The following is a 22057-nucleotide window of genomic DNA, read 5'->3' as shown; positions in this document are numbered from 1 at the left end:
AAAACAGAGAAGAGAATCATGATACCATGAATGAGACGAAAGGGATGCTACCAAGTCTTACTTCCAGTGTGATCATGTGAACAAGGAAATTCAAGTTCTCCATTTTAATATTGGAACCCTTCAAGAAGAGAAAAGTGAAATTCCCAGAAGTGAACATTTACGCATTTATAGTGCGCGAGACTGCACAGCAAAGCATCACCCCCACGTTTTTGCATGTGTGATACTGAAAAGCAATGACCGTTTTTTAATATGGGCACATATGTAAGAGCGCTGTTGCCATTGTTATTGTGCATAGAAGACAATCAAATCAATCATCACCAATCCTGACCTATATAAAATGTATGAAAACGAACTTAACGAGGGCTTCCTTCTAATGATCTGCGATCAAAGTTGAATACTGTAAAAGTTTGGTCCACATTGGTAGTCTGTCTGCATATATAATGTTCAACAACTTGTGGAAACAACATATACATCATAGTATGAGATGTTTTACTTACACATGAACAACTAAGACAGGAAATAATCTAGATAGGAGAGTATTGGTATATATTATTCATAAAAGCAATATTATTAGCATACGTGGGTACATATACCCAAATAGGCTATTTATATTGCTGTGCTGTTATTAATAATTAGCTAATTAGATTATTTCCTATCTTATTGAACACATGTTATTCATGGCGTAGGAGCTGTTTCATAATACTTCTGGATGCAAAGTGAGATGTAAACACCTCACTATGACTTCGAGCTGCTTCATAATCATTCATAAATGCAAACAAATAACAAATGCCTAGCCAGGATTTATCTAAAGAGAAGGGAAGTACAGCCACTGGACTACCACCATCAACTGGAAAAGAGTCTGGAAGCTTGTTATTGTCTTTGCAGAGACAATGGTCTGTTTAAACCAACATTGTGATGTGGTTTCTTTATGCCACTGTGAAAAATAAATATATGTAGGTGGTTTATGCGTATATAGTACCAAGGACTTTAGTGATTTAGGTAGTTTGTATTTAGTAGCATATATGCAGACCTAATTTCAGTTTTAAGAGAAACACCTCAATGTGAAATTGCCATGCGGACAGAGTGGTTTTGCTTGCAAAGAGAGGCAGGGTGCAGAGTGTTGTCTAAAAAGTGTTTGGAGTGAACAGCATTTAAATAATAGATGCAAGCAGTAAAAATACAGAGGAAGGTCTGAGTTTGAACTATTCCTTTACCAGAAAAGTAACCACTACTTATGACTTGAACAAAAGCATAAATAAACCTTGAAATCTGATGACAAAAAACTTTAGTTAAGACACAGTTAAGATGAGTCTGTTCAATGCAACCACAACCTTGGCATTTAATGAAAAAACTTTAGTTGAAGTGATGTTAAATTGCAATTGTAACACAATTAAACTCGCGAACTTTGGTTAGACTTGGAAGCTACACCACCAGATATTCCAAGCCCTGTTGCACAGCCCATGAGCACACTGATGACATCCGACATGACTTGGCAGGTGGCATAACCGATAAAATCACATGGCCCAGCATTATGACATCAACTGTGAAATCGACAATGACATCACTTGTGCCATCACCAATGACATCACTGAAAACTAGCTCACTGATGACATCACACGCAGCATCACTAATAGAAGCACCCTTGACAACACTTAATACATCACATATGGCATGATCCATTCAATGTTATCAGTCTTAAAATGGATCACCTGTAAAGTGAGTCTAATGTGCTATTCTTGCAAAATAATCTTCACTTTAAAAAATAAACTGAATGGAGATAAGTGTAATGTTTGTGTTTTCTTGCCAGCAAACATTATTGTACATTTTAACATGATAGTCTAAAGACATGACTCCACAGTATTGAACAAGTATTTACATACAAAGGACACCTTTGTTTGTTTATAAAAATCCCTTTACATGCTATCAAGGGTGAGAAAATTAGGTACCTACATTGGTAACCTAGACTTTCAGAGAATGTGAATAGACAGTCCACATGGCTGAAGGCATATGTAAAAAAGTCCACACTATAGTCATTCAGAGCATAGCATACAACAAACTGAATGTTCTGAGTTTCCAATGTATAACTTCTCTGCAGAGTAGTATAGTGAAAAAAGGAAAAATGGCAGATATCAGACAACTGTCCTTTTTTATATCACAACACAAGTCTCAGTTCAACTAAAACCCCTGTTTCAAGGTATATAGTGATATTTTCGAAGGTCACATTTGCGAAATGACACACAAATGCTGAAACAATATTTTTTCAAATGTTTTTTTTATTTTTATTTTTTTATGGGGGTTCCCCCCAAAACCCATATTTTATTTTTATTGACACTTATTTTAAATTAACCAAACAAAAATAAAACATATAAAATAAAAATGAATACATTCGGAAAAAAAATGTCAGCATTTTTGTGTCGACAAAATGGCATGTCGAAAATGTGTTTTCGAAAATATAACTGGATACCATTACTTATAAAAGAAAATCTGCAAAAGTCCCTAAAAAGTTAGTACACTTACATGTATTGAGGAAAAAAGGAAACTAGTTTAACGAAAGTTGAGCAGGTTTCATAGCACTCCTTTAAAGTTGTGCTCTTTGTAGTGTATCTGAAATGTAGAATATCAGAAGAATGGTCTTCTCAAAAGGTATTCTCATATTATTTTTGTTCTTTGGAAAATATGTGTCCCCTTTTAATCAAGTATTCATGACTACTGACAGAGCATATTGCATATGTGTAACAATGTCCCACACGTGTACCCCTACAATATTTGAATGATATAACTTACAACAAAGCAAGGTTTTGTTCCCTCTAAATCATTCTCCCAACTAATGTAATGTCTTTAGTGATGGCATCTTTGATGTCATCAGTGAGTTCTTGTCACCAGTGATGTCATTGATGATGTCATATTAGATGTAAATGATGTAATTTGTGATGCCATCATTGTGCTAACAAGCAGTACAACACGGGGCTTGGAGGTAAGGTGGCATAGCTTCAACTCAGGACGAATTTTGGGAGTATTATTGCTTTAAAACTGCACTTTACTGTCACTTCAACTAAAGTTTTTTCATTGAATTTAGGGTTTTGTTTTATTGAGCAGACTCACCATAACTGTGTCTTAACTAAAGTGTATTCATATTGTATTTATTTATGCATGTATATACCAGAAGAACAATCACTTTTGATCTAAAAAAACATACAAGAGATGAGATATCAGATTTGACAGGGGAGCAGTGAGCTTCTTACAATGTGGTGAGTTTGAGTGACATTCTGACCAAGTTGTGGTGGGGAGTAAATGGAATAGTCACCATGGAAAATACACGGGTGGACTTCCATAGATTAAGGACAACCAACATTAGACATATGTAAGTGCTGGTAGGTGGTACGGTCATCTGTGTTAGGGATGTGACCATGATGGAAGAAGGGTTAGAGTGGAGGAAGAGAAAGTGAGGGACAGAGGCATGTTAGAGGAGATGGAAAACTGCTTTATGGCAAACGAGAGGTAGGTTAAGAGGATAACTCTGGGATAAGGAGGTAGGCTTTCAATTTGCTTGTGAACAAATGGTTGTGGACTGTTCTTCGGATGTCTGAAGAAGAGAATTCCATGCAAATGGAGCAAGAATAGAGAAGTGGAAGCAAGAGTAAGCACAGGGAGGGTGAGGTGCCACAAGGGTAGTCGAGGAGGCAGAGCAGAGATTATCAGAAGGCTTGTAGAGTTGGATAGAGGAGGATAGATACAGTGGTGCCTTTTCATGGATAGACTTGTGAACCAGGAGAAGACATTTAAATTAGGCCCTATGTTGCATTGTCAGGCATCTAGCCTGATTACAGTGAGACGAAATAGGTGTGAAGTGAGGGAGTTCAAAGAGAGTCCTGATAAGGAAGATAATGAACTTATATAGAGGTAAGAATGCATAGTTGCCATGGTAGTCCAGTTTCGAGAAGACAGGAGTGGTTAAGATATGCTTGGCAGTGTTGGAAGGAAGGAGGTGTCTGATTTTCCTAATATTGAGACGGCTGAAGTGAGCCGTCATTTCAGGTTTGGAGATGAAAGTAGAAATTGTTTGAGAGGAGTCATAGATGATGCAGAGATTTCTAGCAATAGAGCAGTTGGGGAGAGTGTCAGGTGGAAACTGATAGGAAGGGCAGGAGTTTATAGTATTTGGCAGAGAAGAAGAGCTCCTCTGTTCTGGAAGAGTTTAGCATCATAGAGTGCAAAGCCATTCAATATTTTATGGCTGAGAGACAGTTTGGCAATTTGACATAGAGACTAGAGGACAGTTCAGGACTCCACTTGCTTTCCCTCTATTTTCAAAACAGCCACAGTCATCCCTCTCCTAAAAAAAAACAATGGGCTAACTGAAATTGCCAGCAAATGTTTCACCTGTCTCCCTTCTAAGTTATGTTATGTTATGTTATGTTATGTTATGTGTCAATTGTATCGCAACTACTGCCATTGGTATGGCCTCAGAGCGCGGTGGGGTTGAATGTCCTTCTGAAGAACATAGTCAGAGATATAAGAGGTGTCAAAAGGATTCATTAAATGCATGTGTTCCTTTTTAGCCATCACAAAGGTAGGTAGGGTGTGGCTAGGCCCCTAGCAGCTACCCATAGTTGTCAGGTCACAGAATGGGTGCTGTGATAGATTGTTAGGGGAGTGGGAGAGTCAGAATGGTCACAATGTTGTGTGGGTCTCAGCTGTATTCTAGTGGAGAAGGTGATGCGTGTTTTGGGTATGTGAATTCAAGTAATGTTTATCGAGAGGTATGCTGGTGAGTGGGCAGTACCCATGCAGGATAGGTAAAGTTTTGTTGTGGTGGTGTGCTTGACGTTCCATTGAGACAGACACCTGCTTGGAAATGATCTTGCAGAGCATATCATAAAGGCTTGACTCAGAAGCATTCAATAGGGGTGAACCTGAAGGCAACCTGGGGAAGAGAGGCAGGGTACTCAGATGGGTGTTGAAGAAGGGGGGTCTTGGCTAGAAGGGGGGGTTGACGAGTCCTCACATTGGTGCGAGATTCGGTGGGTGGAGGTGTCATGCAAGGGTGAAGTATGACTGGGGGAGTGGGAGCATTTCTGGTGTGCCGGTTGGCACCTCTGATCTTGGAGCTAAGACAAATAGCGGAAACAGTCCCAATGTAGCTATAGCACTATTCACAACAGGAATAGCCTCCAACCTGGATCCTAATGGGATGAAAAATGTATACACAACTCAGTGGTACTCTGGGAAGAAAATGCAATGTGTTGGAAGACAACAGCAAGATTGAAAAATGGAAACCCAACCCAGAAGCACTGTTGGAAGAAAATGCAATGTGGTGGAACAACACAACAATGAGATTGAAAAATGCAAACCCAGGAGTACTGTGGGAAAATAATGCAATGTGGTGGAATGACACAACAGTGACATAGATACATGCAAACCCAACTCAGAAGCACTGACGGAAGAAAATGCAATGTGGTGTAACTATAGAAAAGCGAGATTCAAAAAGGCAACCCCAACCCAGAAGCACTGTGGGAAGAAAAAGCAATGTAGTGGAACAATACAACAGCAAGACTGAAAAATGCAAACTCAGCCCAGAAGCACTGTGGGAAGAAAATGCAATGTAGTAGAACAACACGACATTGAGAATGAAAAATGCAGCAGTGCATAAATGCCATAGTCTCCTACCTGGTTGTAGCCGTAGGCTGTGAAGACGAGACCTGGCAAGGCTGGGATGCTAGAGAGAACAGGCAAACAGGGGTGCTAGGTGCCCACAGGGAAGCACCCTTTGCCAATGCCCTTAACCAACTGCTCGGGCAAGGCTGCCTTAGGAAAAGGCTTTAAATAAGGTGTTCCGTGTCTTGTGACCTGGAACACCAATACTGCTTGACAAGGAAGGGTCTTGATCACTGGAGGTCAGGGAGTGAGAGAAGTGCTAAGGGGGTCTAAAGTCCTAATGCCTTGACTGACCTGGAGCGGGGGACCTAGCTGCAGCAACGTTGGAAGCAGAAGAGCTTCCTCTTGCTTTGTTGTGGCCTTAGTTTGGTGCTGCTGTTCTGGGTGTCCAGACCCCCAGCATCAAAAATCAGGGCCTCTGTTGGGCGGGCAGGTGGAGGGTGAAGGAGAAGGATGGGAAGGTGAAGAAAGGAAGGACTATCTATCCTTGGAGGTTGGGGGTTAAATGGGGGCTATGTTGGTCTAAAGACTTAAGGCCTTGACTTACCTGGGGCAGTGGTCCTCACTCCAACGAGGTTGGAAGCAGAAGAGCTGGAAAGGTTTGTGCTCGCCCATCTTACCAATTTCTTAGACATCCACAACCTTCGAGACCCTCTATAAGCAGGTTTCCACTCGTGTCACTCCACAAAAACTGCTCTGATGTACGTCTCCAACTTCATGGCCTCTTCAAAGCACTCACATGTATCACCTATCTTAATTCTCCATGACCTGTCCACGTGCTGAACCATTAGATGCTTTCTCTTTCTATTGATTTGCCTTTCATGATCATATAGCATGATAATGTTTCTTGCTATGACCCTGGTTTATAGATTAGCTATTTCCCATTTCTATGTTCCATCACATACATTCATTCAGTTGGAGATGTGGGAAGGACCCTGCATCAGAGGTAGGCTTTGAGCATTGATGTGTCTTCGAGCAGGAAAGGCACTCAGAGCAGGGATGGGCCAAGGTTCATGGTTGAACCTCAGGGAAGTAATGAGCCGTAGAACAGCAATAACTCTCAGGACAGACATTGGCCTCAGAGCAGGAATGCGACTTGGATCATGGATGGGTTACGTGTAGGAATAGGACTCGAGTGGCTATAATGGAGATGTTTACAATGATGGCCTCAATCTAGGAACGCATTGCACTTTTCAACTTTCAAAGTGTTGTGCTGATTAATTATAATGTACATACTGAAACCTAGCAAAAACACAACTACAAACTTGAACTTTCTCTTTACAAATAGCTAAAAGAATTCATAAATTAAATATTGACCGCAGTTGTGGTACATAACCTACGTGTATGAACCTCCGTCAGAAAACAGTGAGCATATAACATTAGACTACAGACTCTGGCAATATACTTGCAGTGACCAATCTTGTGTCCATAGACATAGGCTATCTACAACTGTTCCAATCACAACATACACACACGCACACACACACACATAGCCACACACACACACATGGAGAGAGAAAATACTGTATATTAGGAATTGCCTCATTCATTACCTGACATCTGCCACTTGTGCAGATATCTGTTCCATGAGGGCCGCACAATGTTCCATCCATCACCTTTTCAGCTAGAAGAATTGGTTGGTCCTTTCCAGCAAGAGAGCACAGTAATGAACAAGGCTTCTCTAGAGAAAGTATTGGGAAGGGAAGGAAAGAGAAAGGAAAAACATCAGAGGACTCTACTGCTTGAAATAAACACTGTAACTGTGAATAAATAACTGTGCAAATGAATGTAGTATGACAACAACAAATGTTCTCATGCCTGCTTGCTTTTCCTTCCAGAGTGTGTAATTCAACTAATATGCTCAACTTTCCCAAAGTATAACTGATTAAAGGGAAATAAGAGTTATCACAGCAGATAAATGTGCATATTCAGTTTTTTGTGGAGTGACCAATAACATATGTATTTCTTGATAAAATGCTGAATCAGAGTTAATGCACTAGACATACCCACCATCCTTCACTTTTCCACAAACCTCCTGCATGTCACTGATTAGTAGTAAAGGATTGACGTGCCCTTCTAGTTCATTCTTTGGTTCAGGAATTTCTAAGGAGTGTGGTTTGCCATCCCTGCCCACATACAATTACTAGGGGCTCTTGCCCTGCTAACAAATGCTCGATATGTCCTCCCCTTTCTGACTTTCCATTTGCCTTTAAACAGGAGAACGACTTTTCGTGGACTCTAAATCAGCGTATGGCCTGAATCCCAGATGGTGGGTTTCAAACTCTACCAAATATTAAAGAAGAAGACGAATGTACAATATAGTTCATATCGACAACAAAGAGCTGTATCAAACACATATTGGGGCCAAGTGACAAAAGCCCCCTCCAAAGTCATACTTAAGCCTGGAAAAAGTGGTATCTTATGCCAGTTTTAGTTCTATTCACCAAAGCAGATACTCGGTATTAACAAGATACATGAGGCTTGCCGACCATTCCTAGGTTTGCTCTAAGGATTAACACATGTGGATGATTTACTCAATTGAAAGGTAGTATAGAAGAGCAAACTTAGTTGTGTACCACTAAATGCCATTAAGATCTTTCACCCTCTTAATCATGACATACCATTATTTAAAGGAGTTAGTGATCAGTCCGTAAATTAATTCATCTTTTTTTTTTTGCTGAACAACACAGTCACCCTCTTGTTTTATTTAGTTCTTTGCCTCTGATGCCCAATCCTTAACATGATGTCCCCCAGTAATCCTTTTTACTGCAGATAATACAGGAAGAAAGCAGGGGAGGGGACTGTGATGGGTACTCTGATGACCAAACTTTCATGCCCAATGTCCACTTTCCTGAAGGTTCTTGGTGTTCTCCAAGTTCAGGGCCTGCTTGCAAAACATTCTCTGCCCTGGTAGGAACTTTGAAGTCCGGGCTCTAGACCCCTGCCCCTCATGTAAAAACACTGCCTGATGTGGTAATGTGGGATGTGATGTTGTTGCCATATTTCTTTTGCTAAAATTCTGATTTCTTTGGTGTTGACTGTGGCTGTTGATTTTCTTTTGCACTGTATTTTCTTTTACCTATTTGTCAGCCTCATACAAAACAGTTTGAAGCACTTCATGTGTTTTTCAGACATGATTAATCATTGCCATAGGGCAATAGGGGTGTTCTCTGACCGTGGAGTTGGGGGGCACAGAATTGCTTTTTCAACAGTGACTTCATTTATATATAATAGTGTGAAAACCATGTGTACATGGGCCACAGTGCATGAGTAGAGACATGTTAATATAGTATGTGGTATATTTGATTGTGATTGATTGTAATTCATTTACATAGAATTATTCATTTTTTTTTCTTTTTAGGTTTTCATTAAAACAGAAGGACCACTATACATCCTAAGGCAACATTTCCCTCTAGCGGTGACAACAGGCAAAGTGGGCAGTCTCTACTGTGCATGACTGCATTGGACAAATATACATCTGGCCCTGCTCCCTCTGGCAGTGAAAACAGGTGAAGCGGGCACTCTCTACTGCACACGACTGCATGGGACAAACATACATCTGGCATTTTATTATATTGTTTGATCATGAACAACATGGGAGAATGCAGAATACCCAGAATATATGTTTTAGTTGTCCATTGATGACAAATACCTCATAGGCTAGTGAATTAGTTTATTGGGCCATGCATTGGTGATAGTGGTGATAATCCATGTTGTTGGCTTTGAGCATCATTCAGAGCCTGTTTTTGTTTGTCAAATGAAATGATGAGAAATGCAGCACAGATAGCAAAATGTTGTATTTTTGTTCTAAACATGCATGTTCCTGTTAAAGTGAAGCGGATGAAGAGACATGCTGACATACCGAGGGGCTGCCTTGTTCTGGCAATCAGAGCTTGTCTTCCTGAAGCCAGTTTTGTATTAGTGCAGCAAGATCACGTCCATACATTTTAGTCCATAGATCACCTGTGCTTCCCTGCTTCTGTCTTCCAACTGGGCAGACATCTCCATTAAAAAATGTGTTGGAGGCATGTCTGTAAAATAGGTCTAGTGCAGTCTGAAAAACTCCATCTGCGCTACATTGGGGTAAGGTGTTTATTCTGGCTTCATTTGAAACACTGCAACCCTGACTTTTATGTGTCAAGAACCATTTTGTAATGTGATGGAAAAAGCTGGTTCTCACTGACTTTATTGTCATGGCTCCATATCTTCAACAGAAGTTACAGCACATGTTCTTTGATCTCCAAAGATGCCCAGAAGAAAAGAAAATGGAATGCCACATTATTAAACGACTAGGCTAGTGTCTAGTCCCACCTAATAACACGTAACAGTTTTGCTTTATCATAGTTGCCCAGGAAAAAATAAACCTGTCATGAGACAGTAATACATGGCTAGACTGGCTGCCCCAACATGCCTGTCTAGCCACGTAATAACACTTTGCATGCGTGCTTTATCATAGATCATATTAGCATAGCTCCGGACCTTTTCCAGACCTAGTAACACCCCTGCCTCCAATCATGACCTTATAGCAGCAAACAAGGTTATATTTGGAGCTGGTTCTGTTGCTCCTTGTGTGCAGTTCATCCAATTCGAATATCTTCTTCGACCAGACCTGCACTTATTCATTCTCTCTCTACTCCCACAATCGTCAACATGGTCATCTTGATTAGAACATGTTTCCCAATAATGAAGGTTCTGCTTGCCTCACAAGGCCGAGTGTCATGCTCAGTGGGGCTGGGCTGTAATAAATCCATTCTCCCTAGCTTTCATTTTGTAATGTTCAGATTAATACATATTTTTATGCTTCAAAAACGAGTTTTCCCCACGGTGCTAGCCAAATAAAAAGAACTGATTGTTTCTTTATAAAAGAAAGGGGCATGATATATTTGCAATACGTATACCATTAGTCGGCACACTCATATGAGGGCTACTAGACTTTAAGACAAGGTAGGCCCCTTCACTTCTAGGCCACTTGACAGAGAACCTTAATTTATAGGTAAAAAGTGCTGTGCCTCATTTAAATGTGAAAGGTAAAGATGTGGTAGGTGAACACAGGAAAGAATACACGTCTGAAGTAGTATTTGATTGTTTTTGTGGTGTGTAAAGGACTCTACAGGTTTAGTTAAACAGGAATTTTAATTGCTCTATTTGCTCCCTTTGTTTTTGAGTCAGTATGTATAATGACATGCTCATCGTTTGCAAAAGGAAATGCATATTTGATATAGACAGGAAGGGAGAGGCATTGAAACTACTGTGTGTACCAAGTAGAGTCCTTATCTGTTACATACCCAGGAGTGTTCTTCCTGGCCCGATGAGGAAGCATGCCTGTGTGGGGTTAACCAGGTTGAAGCCCATTAAGCTGCTTAAGTAAGCACCTTAATCCAAGGAAAGGGTGTCCCTGTTGTTTGTAAACTGTCAGATGTTAGTGGTAGGTGGGATGGCAGTCACTAAAGAGCATAGTCCAGCATATGCAAAACTACCACGAGTTGATCAGTCATGTTTAGTTCTGGTTGATTGGTGGTGCTGTTCCACCACCTCTGTGTTCCAAAGCCAATGACACAGAGTGTTGATGCTCCAGGATGGCATTCACTTATGGAGGCATACAAATAATGCTTTGCCCATCTCCACACTCATGCCAGCTTTGGCACTGGTGGCCCAGATATCAACAGAACGTGGACAGCAGCTTCTGTGCTGTCATTTAGGATCTTGCAGATGTGAGTTGCTAAAGGCAAATGTTGTAGTTGCTCTTTCCAACCACTCTGCCGTGTTGTGGTCACACCCTATCCGCCCCTAAACCCTGTGCACTCATTGCGCATGCCACCACCTTTCCTCACCTCAGAGATGGTAATGTGGCTTCGTGCTTCCATTCTCCTGAGCTCTGACCCTCCCTTAACTCTCATTCCACCCTTAGTGGCTCCCCTGAAATGCGGTTGTCATGCCAGGTTTATTGGGGATCTAACAAACTTATACTGAACAGTCGAAGGTTGAAAGGGAACTGAGCAGACGTGCCCCCCAAAGCTTGCAGTCATTCGTACTCACTGACCCATTTTGCATGGCACTACCCATGTGGCAAGTGCTTGCCATTGTCTCTGTCTTTGACGTATAAAAGTGCATTATAAGTCTATGGCGAATGGGTAGGGATAGCAATTATCCATAATGTTACATTTCATAAGAAAACCACTGTTGTTGGTAAAATAATCCAGAATAGGAACACCTGTGAGGAAAGAAGTCAGGCTCCACATTGCACACACATACACACACTCACACTGCAAATTCAATTTCACACTTCAAATACATGCGGACCCTTCACGTATAATCTAACTACTTAAGTATTTATGCACATAGTGCGCACAAACCTTCACACTGCATATGCACCTTGACTCTACACATGCAGTCAGTCTCACACTACAAATGCAATCCCAAAATTCACATACTTGCTCACATTGCACACACACACACACTGCTACTGCATATACACGAGCACAACGCACATGCATCCATTCAATGTCCACGCACCCTGACACAGCACACACACACACACGCGCACATTGAATAAACACCCGCATAGTGTTCATGTGCACTCACACAGCCCATGCACTCTCACATTGCATAAACACCCACAGCAACCTCTCACTGCATACATGCCCACACACTGTATATACAGGCCCTCAATACATCCACACACTTAGGCTGTACCTAGATCAAGGGAAGGAAAGCTTGAGGAAGAATGTCAGGCTCCAGCTGCTCACAGACGTGTACTTTTCTAAGGTGCATTCAAGATAAATGTGCATACGCATTTCTTGATCACTTAATTACTGCATAAAATCCATGAGCTACCTTAAACTCTGTATGCAAAGGATTGTTTCGTACACAGATTTTCACCCAAAGACAGGCCATTGTTGTAAGTCTCTAGCAGTGGTGCATGCACTTGAACATTTGCCATCAGCCCCTGACAAAGGTGAAAGGTGAAAGGTGAAAATACATGGGTGTATAAAGACAATAATGTATGTATTTATGTATTTATTTATTTATGCGTTTCAGTTAATACAAACTTCACACATACATACACACAAAATGTTAAGATTGAAAGGACTAAACTCTTTACCCAAACATGCATTACTTTACACAGATACAAAATTATACATCTTATATAACATCATCATTTAAAATAATCATCATTCATATTACTCTCATTCAATTCATCCTAATCAAGACAGCATATGTTAATTTGCATTTAAAATACCACTTTCAAATCATGTATCTCCTAACTTTTGTATGAACGTTAACCAAACCCTATGGTTCTTCAAAGGTAGACTGGGTGATTTTAGACAAGACCAGATCACCTCACCTCTGATAAAATCCAAATCAAAAATCAGATCCCGCATTAAACGAACATATTCAGTGGCCATTACTTTGCACTCTGTTAACACATGGCTATATGTTTCAAGCATAGCTTTGTTCAACCCCAGTCTACAAAATCTTTCCTTTCGGGTAATTTTATGGATGGCTCATGGTTGTTAAAGTGAGTAATCGATTTAAGCACAATAATAAAAATAAATCTCAGATTTTTGGAAGTACATACTTTCAAATACAAACTAGATGAATAACTTAGGTCAGAGACAAACCCATGTATTTTTAATGTACTAAGGTGGGTGAAATTGCGTCCCCAATCCCACAGTTCTAAGCTTTTTTCTAAGGTTCTTTTATTGTCATAATAATTCTCTGCCCAATTGGGGCACCAATCAATTTCCTTAAAAAGAGCGCTAATTTTGCCCGTATACTATACTTATCCATTTGTTCGGCCATCATCATATTACCCAACTAATGTAGAAGCTATCCAGAATGAGCATATCTAACTTTTAAGTATAACAGGGCTAGTTTTTTCTGAACAATAGCCTCCAGGGGGATTAAGCCCAGCTCTAATCAAATAATGGCCGAAGGGACAGCGTCAGGCAAGCCCAAAACTCTCCTCCAATATTTCACCTCCAGTTTCTGTAACCAATCTCCCATTTCAACAGTAATGTATTCTAGTCCATACACACCTGCTAGTACTAAACATGGATCATACAGGGTCCTAGCACCAGCATATGTGTATCAACCCGTTCGATTGACAAATTGTGCGAGCAGTGCAGTCATCTGTCTTGCCTTACTCTTCTTTGTGCTAATACAATCTAAGCAACCCCCTTTGGGCTCCAGTTCAACACCAAGGTATTCATAGGAATCAACTTACTTAATTGTGACTTCATCAACATGTATACTTTGTCTCATCACTCTGACTGCACTAATTAATATTGCTTCAGTTATATTCATATTTATTTTCAAATAATGATCCTCAGAACATGGCCACAATACCTTGATGGATCTAGTTAGGCCCATTATGGTGTGATAAAGGAGTACTAGATTGCCAGCATAGGGATTGGCAATGCTGACCATCTATCTGCGGTGGCCAACTTTTTGCCTCAGTTAACATCAGAAACTGATTAGCCAGGTATATGCTAAATAGTAAAGGGGCCTTGTTTAACACCTCTTTCTATCATCATTGCACTGGTCAAGGCCCCCTCACCATCCATCCTAACATGAACAGTATTATTCATATGCAGTGTTCCTGAAATGTCAAGATATATCCTAGGCAACTGCAATACTCCAACTTTGTCCACAACCTTGCTTGGCTCGCCAAGTCAAATGCAGCTTAGAAGTCAATGTACATAGCATATAAAACTGGGTTACCTCTTGTTCCCGCCTTTTCCATTGACAAGTCAATCCTTCTTATGTTGACCCTTGTACAGCCCCTGCCCAGAAACCCATTCGGAACTATGTAACAGTCCAATTGAGTCAACCCATTTCTGTAAGTGCTTCAAAATAAAGAAGGCAAAGATCTTGCCCGTGGTGTTTAGCATAGACAACAGGCAGACATTCCCAGGATTTAACACATCCCCCTTTTTAGCTTTGGCTATTAGGTGGCGCTGTGCTGAAAGTGCTATCTATAAAGCCAAGGCATTTTAATAAGAGCTTTAGCATGAGAGCTTGAAACAGGGGCTTTCGCTGCAGGTTTGTTGTAATGCTTTTCAATGTAGTTTGACTATGTGTCCCACACATTTAACACCCATTATTAATGGAAATGGATGGGATTTGACACCCCTTCTAACCTATCTCCACCTACAACATGACTCTTCTTGCACTATCTACAACATGCCCAGTGAAGAGCACTAAACCCTTCTTTTTCTTTGTCAGCAATTGGCTGATGTGGAGGAACCGGTGTTAAAGGAAATGAGGTGATAACACATCTGTGTATACGATGGGAAGAGAAAATGCAGCTTGTAATGCAAGCACTGCAAAGTGCAAATTATAAGCCCCAGAACGAAAATAGAGAAATTAATACATTGCAAGACTGCTGTGCTGACTGGCAACCTGGGAGCAGTTGCTGGAGGCCCACTTGAATCTTGAGGACCCTTTAATTTAAAAAAGTTGAAAGGCACTGATGCTGTTCCTGTACTCAAGTACAGTGGACTTCCCTAGGTATGCAGTCCTTCAGCCTCCATTCACCACCAATGTAACCTTCAGAGGCCTCAAAAACCACGATTCACTGCCCTCTATCACAGTGATCTTAAAAGCTTTACATCTAGTGCTGTGGCACGCCCGAGAGGCCTGCCTCCTGTCCTGAGAGTTCAGATCTGGCCTGCCTGAAATAAATCTCTGTGCCAAACTAGGTCCTTTCCTTTGGAGGTCCTTTCACTTGCCTTGGTTGCCATGGGCGGTCAATGGACTGATACATTACCAAACACTCTGAGCTCTGGCCCTTTCCTCACATTCTAGCTTCATCCTATCTGTACTCCAATGCAATAATTTATGAAGAAAGGTGGTGCCAAAGTACCATTAAATACCTGGAACAAAAAATACGAACCCCGATAATAACTGTAGACTGAAGCCCTGAAGTATCAATAACAAGGTGTTAAAAACAAGCATATAAATTAGAAGCAACACTGTTTGTGCATTCATTATGTGATGGCTATTTCGTGTTTCTCTTTTACTGTTCATACATTTCTTCTAATAAAATCTTTGTTTCAAACTCGTCACTGTGATCCATCTGGTTAATACTATTGTCTAATTTTAATACGGTGTATTAACATTCACAGAAGCTTCTCTAGGCGCGTAGCTGTCATTTCTTATTTCACAACCCAGTGACACACCTTTAATAAACCCCAGAGTTGTACCGCTGGAGACGTGCTAGATTTGGAAAGTATTGCAGGTTCAAAGTAGACCACTACAGCCTATGATCAACCCATTAAGCTATCCAAGAAGATGTGTTTTTGACTCATGCTCCATACCATGTACAAACAAAATTGGTCGAAATGTATAATAAAAATTAGTACCCGGCGAGAGTCAAGCAGAATGCAACACGCATTCTGATTGGCTTTCGCCGGGTCCTTACCCGGCCAAGAATCCTTCCATTCTCGGCCCGGACTCCAGCTGCCTTGTCCTCGGCGGGGGGGCTTGGCAGCCCCTCAGCCAATGAGGAGGCTCGAAGCGGGGCCATTCCCGCTCCGAGCCTCCCCATGGCTGAGAGGCTGCCTCCGCCCCCCGCTGGGGACTCGGGTAATCTTTTTTTTTTCCCCTTCACACCCTCCTCTCTACCACACCCCACTTAACCTTCTTGCGCCTGTGTTCCTGGTGGGGGACGATGGCAGCCTCCAGGAGTGTGGAGACTCTGCACCTCCACACAGCTGGAGGCTTCCATCGTCCCCTGGCAGGGACGAAGATACGTTTTTTTTTCTCCCCCTTCCCCTCCCTCCCTCCTGCCCTCCCAATCCCACTTACCTTCTGCTTCTTTTTTTTCGGTAGCGGACGTGCTGGGAAGGCCGCTCCCGAAGGCCGCATGGAAAGAGAAAACGGACTCCTGTTTTCCCTTTCCCGGTGGCCATTTTCTTGGTTGTTTTTTTTTTTTCTGTCCCGAAACGCCCCGGTCACGCACATAATGCGGGCCAGGGTACTAATTGCAATATAACCCTTACAGCGGGGGCATTACCGACTCAGGTAATGCCCCGGGGCCTTCGTTAAGTATAACTATGGCCCCGGGGCATTATGGGCCCCTGAGTCGGTAATGCCCCCACCGCTCGGGTTATATTGCTTAAATATAACCCCCACCTCCGTTGCATGCATGCTTCTATTCAAATTTCATGCCTTACAATATTTTTAAAAATGCTAATGACGCTATCCCTGGAAATGGCCTGTGGTTTGTCCTGGTTCAAATGCCCCATGTTTAGTAATTTAGATTTGAATCAATGGCAAGCAAATGTAGCTCTAGAAGTATGCCTCTAGGCTGTGGGCATACCAAGGACTCCAGATGGCAAAACATTGTTTGTTTTTGGGGTTGCTAGAACCCTGCGTCTCTCTTTGTTCATCATTTAGTAATGCCAATGATCTTGCCATTGAGTGATAACCACGCATATCTCTTCTGATATGTTCACTAGTGAACCTCCCTCAGCCGGAGCTAATCTGTGAGGCTGATCTTCCAAAAGGTATTCAGTTTAAGAATGTGTAGCGCGTTTGCCTGGACTGTAAATTACATTAACCACAAGTGCTTGTACTCCACAGTTCCTGCATTCATGACATAAATGACAGAGGCATACACTCCTCAAACTAACATTTACTATAACTGATTAAACCAAATACAATAGTCCCCCTGCTAGCCCACTAAGAAAGAAACCCTTAAAAATGTATTGGATGTTCAGAATCAAAAAGGTGCTGAACATACAGTGCCATATGGCAAAGCTCCTCAGTAATCCATACAAAAGAACAACCCCAATGCAAGGAAGGACTCACAGCATCTCTGTCATCCAGTGAGAAGAGACCATAACCCCAGGGAGGTTCTCCAACCTGTGTAGCGCCTTCCATTCTGCAATAGGATGAGCAGCATCTCAGGAGCTTGACGCCCTCTGTGTCCACCCTTCCCTCACAGACTCACGGTGTGCAAGTCTGGTGGCTGTCGGAGTCTTTGCACTGAACAGCGGAGGCGTATGTGCTAATGTCTATGCACACCTTCATAATAATTTGAAAAACACTGAGAGTTAAGGATCAGAGAAAATCTGGACCAAAAAAGATAATCAAATCCCCTTTGCAGCTTGGTTTCATCCTGCAAGAGTGCCAGACACATTTTTGTGCAATTTCATTGCTTCAACTTCTTTACATTAATACGGGACTTTTAAAACTAATGTATATCTTTCTTTTCTTCAACACAAAATTTGAGCAGATTTTGGTGATTTTGGGAACAGTTACCATTGGGGGAGGCAGGCACTTTCCGGTTACATGAATTACCCTTCACATATTTTAAACTCGCGCAGTGCTGTCATCCAATGTCTCTAAGACTCCTTCTCTTGTGCTCCTCTCATGTCCCTCCACTCCCTCCTTCAGTCTTTTTCTTTACAACTCCCCCTAGGACAGATTTCTGGCGAGTATAGTCCCTTTCACTTGTTTTTCATGTTGGTAAAGCACTGGTGCACGGTGCACCTGAAGGCTGAAGCCTGTGTGGCACCAGACAGAGGAATTACTGGCTGCATGAATTGTTGCTTGGAAAAAGGCCAGGATTGTCTTGCCTTGTGGAAAGCTGGCCAGGACGTTTCCTGGGAGATCAGAGTTCACGAGTTAGCATTGCAATGCCATCCCTAGAGCTCTTCTCTACTTGATTATTGGCTGTACAGGTTAAAAGACCACAGCTGAGGGAGAGGCCTGGGCACTGCTTTTTATATGTTCCAAAGACAACACCACCAAGACAAGGGAAAAGGTTAGTGTCCCATGACAGTGCCACATAAGCAGCTCGAAGCAATGTGATAAAGTGATTATGTGACTCACAACAAGACTTGCACAGTTTAAGTTTAGTTATGTGTGTGCGCCAGCCACCAGTTGTGACTGTTGATCATGTGACTTAGGGAGGGTGGCCACAATGTTTATTAAAATAGGCACACAGTTTTGCAGGAAATGACTGTTTTGAAATTTTGAAACAAGCCAAGTTTTATTAGCGACACAGTCATTTACTACATCCCTTGTCCAAACCCTGTCAAAAACTGCTTTTGGACATTTAGGAAATCACAGACCAGGGGAACAGATTTTCTGCACAGAAACAACCCAGAAGATGATTTTCCCAGACTCCAGTTAGCTCATAAGAGGTCATTGGAGGACCACCTGACTTTTAGCATGTCACTATAGGCATTTGCACTTCCCTATTAATGATAGATCAGAAACCTGGGTTACGTTACCTTAGTAGGAATATAACATCTGTGGTGGAACAACTCAAAACTATTCTGCCCCAATAAGCACTGTATTGTGTAATATTTTCGAACTGAGCTGCAGCACAAACACTCCCCCTGGCTTTGAGAGCAACAGGATGGCCTTATCTTCAAATCACACACCCTCGTCATCACCCGCATTTGTCCAGCCACCCTCCATCTGCTCACCTCACTAATTTCCATCAGATTTCGCTCTTTTTGCCCACAGTGATGACACGGATGGCTTCTCCCTCACTGGAGCTTGGCCTCCTGATAGCTCAGTCTTGCGCTGCTGGACCTACTACTCCTGTGCTGAGCAGGAGGCAAGTATGTTCAGGTTTGGCTGGGCCCGGGAACTGACAAGCAACAAATGTTGCTTTTAGCCCTTAGCAGGATCATAAAATGAAACATCAGGGGCTTGCAGACCCCAGGTGCCCAGTCTGCTAGCCCTGGTATTGCCACCCGCACAGCACTGTTGCTGACTGACAGAATCATGCAGTGCTCTCACTCAGAGCAACTGATGATTTTGACTGGAGTTTTCTTGCTTTTTTTGTATGTACAGTTGGACTTGTACTAGTAACCAAACATAGTTACTAGTTACAATTACAATTAAATTTAAGTTACAATTAAATTATTCAGTCAGAATTGATTAATTATCATTAATTTGCAACAAACCAGCATTAATCATGATGATGACGGCGCCCCCTAGAAGTTGGCACGTCAGGCAGCTGCCTGCACAGCCCGATTTAAAGACCGGCCCGGTGGAGTGCCACAGGAACAGGATTGTATCGCTTTAACATTTCTCTAAATAACATGCCAGTGACCTTTGTGATGTGCATTGAGAAGGCTTGTGCCAGTGAACTGTTTTTTTATTTGTATTTTTTTTACTTTTTTTTCTTTCTGCCACCTGCTTTGTTTGCCATATTCCTTTTTCTGCAGGCCAGACATTGTCATATGCGGGTATGCACTTTTGTGGAAAACCAGCCTCTACTCTCGGTAGTGCTTTGTGTGAGGTGACTGGGTTTTGGGGCTGTCATGTCCCACTCCACACTTCAACCACACTGTGTCTTGTTGCAGGACAGAATTGATTGGACAGCCTTCACCTGTTTGATGGTTGCACGTCCTTTCCATAGGTGACCGGGGGCAGCACAATGCTCAAATTCTGGATAAATGGAGAGGACCTGGCACCATATGAGTTTATCAACCACAGTATCCAAGCATCTGAAGAGGAAGGTTTGCCGGAGGCTCGGCAGAGGACTGCTGCTGATTTCATCATTGGTCCAGCTGACCCCTGCTTACCGGAGCTCTGTCTTCAAATCAACTGGCAAGACCCTAATTAGGTACATTCTTAATTTGAACTGATGAAACCAATCAGACTGATGCTCAGCTCTGAACCCACTTCTTGCTGAAGGTTGGAATTGTTCACAGGTCTGTGTTTGGCATGTATCTAGTTGGGACTGGCTGCAGAGTTGCCAACGCACATGCCTATCTCATCAGTGGAAACGTTTGGCATTCTCAGAGCTCTGCTGGAACATTGGCAAACTTTCTGATGCCATTTTCAGTATTAAGGACCAGGTTGAACAAAAAGTCTCACTGCACTGCTCCTAGGTGAGCTCCTACACAGTGAGCCCCGTTGTCCTTATATTTCCCTGTACCATGGTGTCACTGCAGTCACTAGAGTCACTAGTCGGAGTCTAAGGCCAGAGGTACCTTGCTTGCGGTTGCCTTATGAGCCTTGGACTTTGCTTTGGGCCTAAAACCCTTATTTATGAAATAGCTTTCCAATGAGGCCATAGATAGTGAAGCCTAGGTCAGAGGACCTCTGCACAACCACCTGGGGCTTGGGAAATGGCAGTTTACCACCTCCATAGCTGGATGACTAACTGGGAATTTTCTACAGTGAATTTGAACAAAACTTGCTTGATAAGATCACCGGCCTCTAACAGACTGAACAATGAAATGGTAGGGATCGAATCTTAAAGCATAGTTCTTGTGTGTTAAGGATTACTACTCATGTTTAGTATTTAACCGGTATCTCCCCAATTTAGCTAAATTACAGATTATATGGTTCTGACGAACTATGTGGAATTTTAGAGTGCTAGGTGACCCATTTTGTTTTTTCCAAACTGTGAATGTACATAAGTTGAATAGAGATTTTACTTACTAGTAGTCTGTTGAACTTAATGATTACTTGTGTTTAATAGATAGCATGTTTTTTTCACTTTCCTATGTGGTCCTCTATTTCTTTGTTCACTGTGCTTCACAATGAATCTATCACCTTACCTTCTGAGCCCAGGTCTGACTACTTCATCACTCTATGCTTGGGATATTACTCCAAGACTTAAGTGTAAACTGTTTGCAACTTGAAGTTGACTTCTCAAAAATGTAGGTGCCTTGCCCCGTCTTACTACGTGTGAGAGAAAAAAAAAAATAACAGGCAAAACCACTTGTCGGGGAAAGAGGCACTGAGACCCAGCTGCAAGAGTTCAAAGGATGGTTTATTTCTCCAGCTAGGAAATAACCCAAAAAACTCTACCCCATTTAAATCAGTGCCAACATTTATATTAGTTAAAGTAACTCTAACAAAAAATACTAAATGGACCCGATTGGCCAGACGGTGTGGTGCTGTAGGTGTGGGTAGCATCTCTTCCTCCTGGTTGGCTGAGTAGCTGACCGACGTCAAACATCTTGCGCTCCATGCCGGTCAGGGTCCAGTCACTGTGGTCACTACCTAAGCTAGTATTGTTACATACTAAATGACACATTATTTAAAACATTTTATGCTACTTGTCACATTTCTACATAAGTTACACACAATGATTATTGTCAGTACAATTGGGTCATTCGTGGCTTTAATTGAAGTTCTTGGTCTTTATTGTGCATGTAAAAGAATCAGGCTATGTTTCGCATCTCTTTCTAGGTTTCAAACTCATTAGTGCAAGTAAAAGCATATATAATAATAAAAATGCTTAAGGTTAATAGTGGGTGTGTTGGGTGGGTTTCCCAGCACAGGTGAGGGTCTGGCACTTGAAAGAAATACCTTACAGGGGGTGCAGGGTCAGGATGGCAATAAATTGTTCTAATGGGGGTGGGTGGCTTGCACGTTTATGAGGACGAATCGAGCAGAAAGTGCTTAGCTCATCCTG

At 42.0% G+C, this 22057-nt stretch overlaps 1 protein-coding gene across 1 annotated transcript in view; it reads right to left on the bottom strand.

The window, feature by feature from the left end:
* Positions 1 to 22057, bottom strand: part of ADAMTS19 (ADAM metallopeptidase with thrombospondin type 1 motif 19) — a 2156963-nt gene that overhangs the window by 489865 nt on the left and 1645041 nt on the right. Inside the window, exon 14 of the mRNA XM_069625625.1 lies at positions 7209 to 7336. Coding sequence (XP_069481726.1) covers positions 7209 to 7336 — 128 coding nt within the window. The remainder of the gene's footprint in view (positions 1 to 7208; positions 7337 to 22057) is intronic.

This window comes from Ambystoma mexicanum, chromosome 6p (genome assembly GCF_040938575.1).
Source record: "Ambystoma mexicanum isolate Mex_15411 chromosome 6p, UKY_AmexF1_1, whole genome shotgun sequence".
Lineage (NCBI taxonomy): Eukaryota > Metazoa > Chordata > Amphibia > Caudata > Ambystomatidae > Ambystoma > Ambystoma mexicanum.
The sequence above is the reverse complement of the archived record's forward strand: the minus strand, read 5'-3'. Positions and strand labels throughout refer to the sequence as shown.